The sequence below is a fragment of the Contarinia nasturtii genome, unplaced genomic scaffold (genome assembly GCF_009176525.2).
Source record: "Contarinia nasturtii isolate CC-2019 unplaced genomic scaffold, AAFC_CNas_1.1 Cnas_scaffold_1435, whole genome shotgun sequence".
Classification (NCBI taxonomy): domain Eukaryota; kingdom Metazoa; phylum Arthropoda; class Insecta; order Diptera; family Cecidomyiidae; genus Contarinia; species Contarinia nasturtii.
The window spans coordinates 106,299-109,724 of record NW_022198772.1 but is presented as its reverse complement, the minus strand read 5'-3'; the positions used below and the strand labels follow the sequence as shown (position 1 = coordinate 109,724).

Here is a 3,426-nt window from a genome sequence, read left to right as displayed (position 1 = left end):
TCACCTTATGTAGTCGCTGTTCGAAATGTTCCGTCTTTTTCACTCTTTCATTCCGCGCGCATCAATCTGTGTGTATCGGCACCAAATTGATTTGGCCGAGTGTGCGCGATGCATATTTGATATGTCAAATTCATGTTTTGTTATTGTTTACACAGTCTTGCGCTTGTACTGAAAAACATAGGTTATCCGAGCAATTGAATTTTTGGAAAAGTAGTTCTGAAATAAGTTGTGTGAGTGTTGCTTTGGTGTATTTTTGACTGCCAATGAAAAACTCATTATCGCCGTCCATGCAGACCCAATGTCTAATACAAAATTTTCTTTCTCTTTGTCCATTTTGTTCCAGTTGCCAGCAAATCAAAATGAGTGCAAATTGGGGTAAGAAAATGGATGAGATTTTCGATGCTCACAAAAATTCCATTGAAAGTCGTCTATGGCAAATGGTTCGGTGCTTTGAAGTTAATGCTGACATGTCACCATCAAACATAAACTATACAAAGGAACTGTTTGCACTTTTGAATCAACGGTGAGTAAAATCAATGGCACAGCGCGTGCAATTGCTACAAATGTCATTCATTCCCATAGGTTGCAGACGATGTGTCAACATGTTTGTTCGGAAAAAATAGCAAGGTCATCTTTAGTTCCATCTCGATGGGATGACTCTGATGACGACAGTCAATCTGGTGACCTCAATCAAAATGAGTCAATCAACAATGCTCCATTACAGCGGCCATCACTAAGTGACTCCGATTCAATCAGTCAACATTTGGTTGACTTTCCGCTATCTGTGGGTCAAAGTGATTTCCACATGAGATCCAGTGAATACAGCGATCCAAAGGCTGCAATGGGCCCAAGTGGTTCCAAGTCACCAGTCTCTGATCAAGTATCAGAAGGTGGTAAAATTATCGAGAAAATGAAGCCATCCAGTGGCGACAACTTACAACAGATCCAACATGATAGATCTCACCTGGCCGTTCCCGATGAAGAGCAATCAAAATCCGATCAGTCTCCAAATGGAAATAAAAATTCCACAAAGCGACAGTTTGTCGACCAACCAGTTGACAACCAAATGAAGAAACGTCCAAAAACTGAAATCACCCGGCCATCTCACACGATCGCAATTTTGGGCGCAAGTTCCACGTCATCGAAAATGATTCGTGCTTTTTGTTTCTTCTGCGAGGAACCATTGCAAATGGAGTATTCTGCATGGAAAGTTCATTGGTTGAACCATACCGGTGAAAACACATCGAGTTCAAGTGAGCGTTGTGTTCAAGAAGAAAGTGGCCTGAAGGGATTCATGTGCAAAGTCTGCGACCATTTGCAATTGAATAAGGTTGAAGCGATCAAACACTTATGGCAAGAGCATTTTAAATCGCCGCAAGAGATTCACGAGAATTTGTAGCGTGTAACATTGATGCCAAACCTAAACTCGTTGACCGAACCCATTAAAACGGCTTACGAATTTGTTCCGAATACACAACGATATCGTTGTCCAATTTACGCATGTTCAATCGGATGGAAAACGTTTGACAAATTTAAGGCGCACTTAAACCATGACCATCGTGAGGCTAATGGATTTACCTGTTTGCATTGCAAGGAATTTTTCGGACGTAATATCGATCATGCTTCCGTGCATGGAAATATTGTAACCGAATGTGGTGATTGTAAGAATGTGTTTTCGCGAGATTTTGATGTGTTGTTGCATCAGTTATCGCGACATGATGATGATGACGGCATTCACATGTATCGGCGCAACTTTCGTTACTCATCAAATGTGATATCATTACAAGAAATTTGCGTCATTTTCGAATGTGCTTTGTGCAAAAAGCGTTTCGATAGCCAGACCCAAGCCGTTCAACACTATATTAAAGGGCATAGTTCACGCCATATCAGTTTGACATTAATTCGATTGATGAAGGAAGTGAATTATGATTCAACAATTTCCTACTCATTAATTCAAGGTGGGTCATCGTTCGCGCTTCAACAGCACTTTGTGTGCGGACATTGTAAACAAGTACTTTACACAAAGGATGCGATGACTTCACATCACACACATCATCGGTATCAGCAATTGGCCATCAATTTCACACGAATTCATTTGATCGATACAACAGTGACCGACAATTTTTGGGTACCTAAGGTTTCATTCGATCAGTATCTATTTTACTATTGCGAACACTGTGAACCCGATTTTAAAAACAGCAAGGTTTATGGTCATGTTGATGATGTTTATGACCATTGGCGATCAACGCATGGAAATGGTTCGAAATCATTCCGGTTTTTGGTCGCTCAATTGGCACAATGTTACTACTGTAAATTTATTAGTACATTTCAAGGGCTACAGAAACACCAAAACATACACCACCGGCAATGTTCATTTGCTATCCTTCATCTCATCGATCCATTGAAGTGTGGTCTTTGTGCGTCGACCATCGAACCCGGTAAAGATTTCGTCAAACATTTCCAGACCGCGCATGAGCTCGTGCTGAAAAGCAACGTCTTCAATCCAATTGCAATGGATAATGGTGCTTTGAAGGAATTGATTAAGATCAAAGGGAACCAAAAACACAAGTGTACACGATGCAACAAAATTTTTGATACCAAAACGGCATTCTTGGATCATGTGAACAGGCACAGCACACACAACCAATCTGATCAATTCTATGACAATGAGAGCGTTCACATGATGGCCGGATGTTGCGACACCGTAATGAAACCCTTTGATTTCAGTCATTTCAAAGAGCATTACTACCGATCAAAACGACACCAGAAGCAGGACAGAGGTGTGAAAAAAGAACGCGACGCAATTATGATGGACTATTTTCAAACTAAAGTCGTCTTTGGCAATGGAATGGTTCTCAACAAACACTGTTTGCTGGGCACCGATTTGGACGATAGACAAGATTTTGAGAATTATATCGATCAATTGATACAAACATATGAATGATGAAACGTAGTTCCAGAGAACAAATGAAGTATAGCCAAGGAAATTACACCCGAATATTATTTTATTCAAATAGAGCTAAAAAAAATTAAATTATTTTGACCATTTTTCGGATTTATTCGCTTTAAAAAAATGTTAACAACCTGAGTTCAATTGAATTCAATTTTATTTACAATGAAATCACCTAATAAAGTCGATGATTAGAAATTAAAGAAGGTCTTATTCTGAACATGTAAAACATGTTTTTTAAAAAAACAGCCAAAAATCAGAAAAAGAAAGCTCCAAAGGGTATGCTTAAAAGCATGAAAATGCCCAAGTTGTCATTGAGATCAAGTTCTCTCCAATTGTCATGAGGAAAATGTCATCGCGTCACCAATACACTGTGACAATCAGCCTTATTCAATTTCCGGCTGTCTGGAGAAAACACATGCTGTCTACGAGTGAAACATATTGCCAAGTAATATTCATTTAATTTTCTTACGGTT

The 3,426-nt window shown here is 39.4% G+C and overlaps 1 protein-coding gene across 2 annotated transcripts; it reads left to right on the top strand.

The window, feature by feature from the left end:
• Window positions 1-374: 374 nt before the first annotated feature.
• Window positions 375-3,042, top strand: LOC116346180 (zinc finger protein Xfin-like). 2 transcript variants are annotated; one of them, XM_031776117.1, is made up of 2 exons: window positions 375-523; window positions 583-3,042. In XM_031776117.1, exon 2 carries the CDS (start codon window positions 1,412-1,414, stop codon window positions 2,942-2,944), a length of 1,533 nt encoding a protein of 510 aa, XP_031631977.1. In that variant the 5' UTR covers window positions 375-523; window positions 583-1,411; the 3' UTR covers window positions 2,945-3,042. Both variants share the same exon structure in this region, with proteins under 2 accessions (XP_031631977.1, XP_031631978.1).
• The last annotated feature ends 384 nt before the right edge of the window (window positions 3,043-3,426 follow it).

Excerpts from the sequence above, each read along its gene's own strand:
- LOC116346180 (XM_031776117.1), top strand. The coding sequence starts at position 1,412 with ATGCCAAACCTAAACTCGTTGACCGAACCCATTAAAACGGCTTACGAA.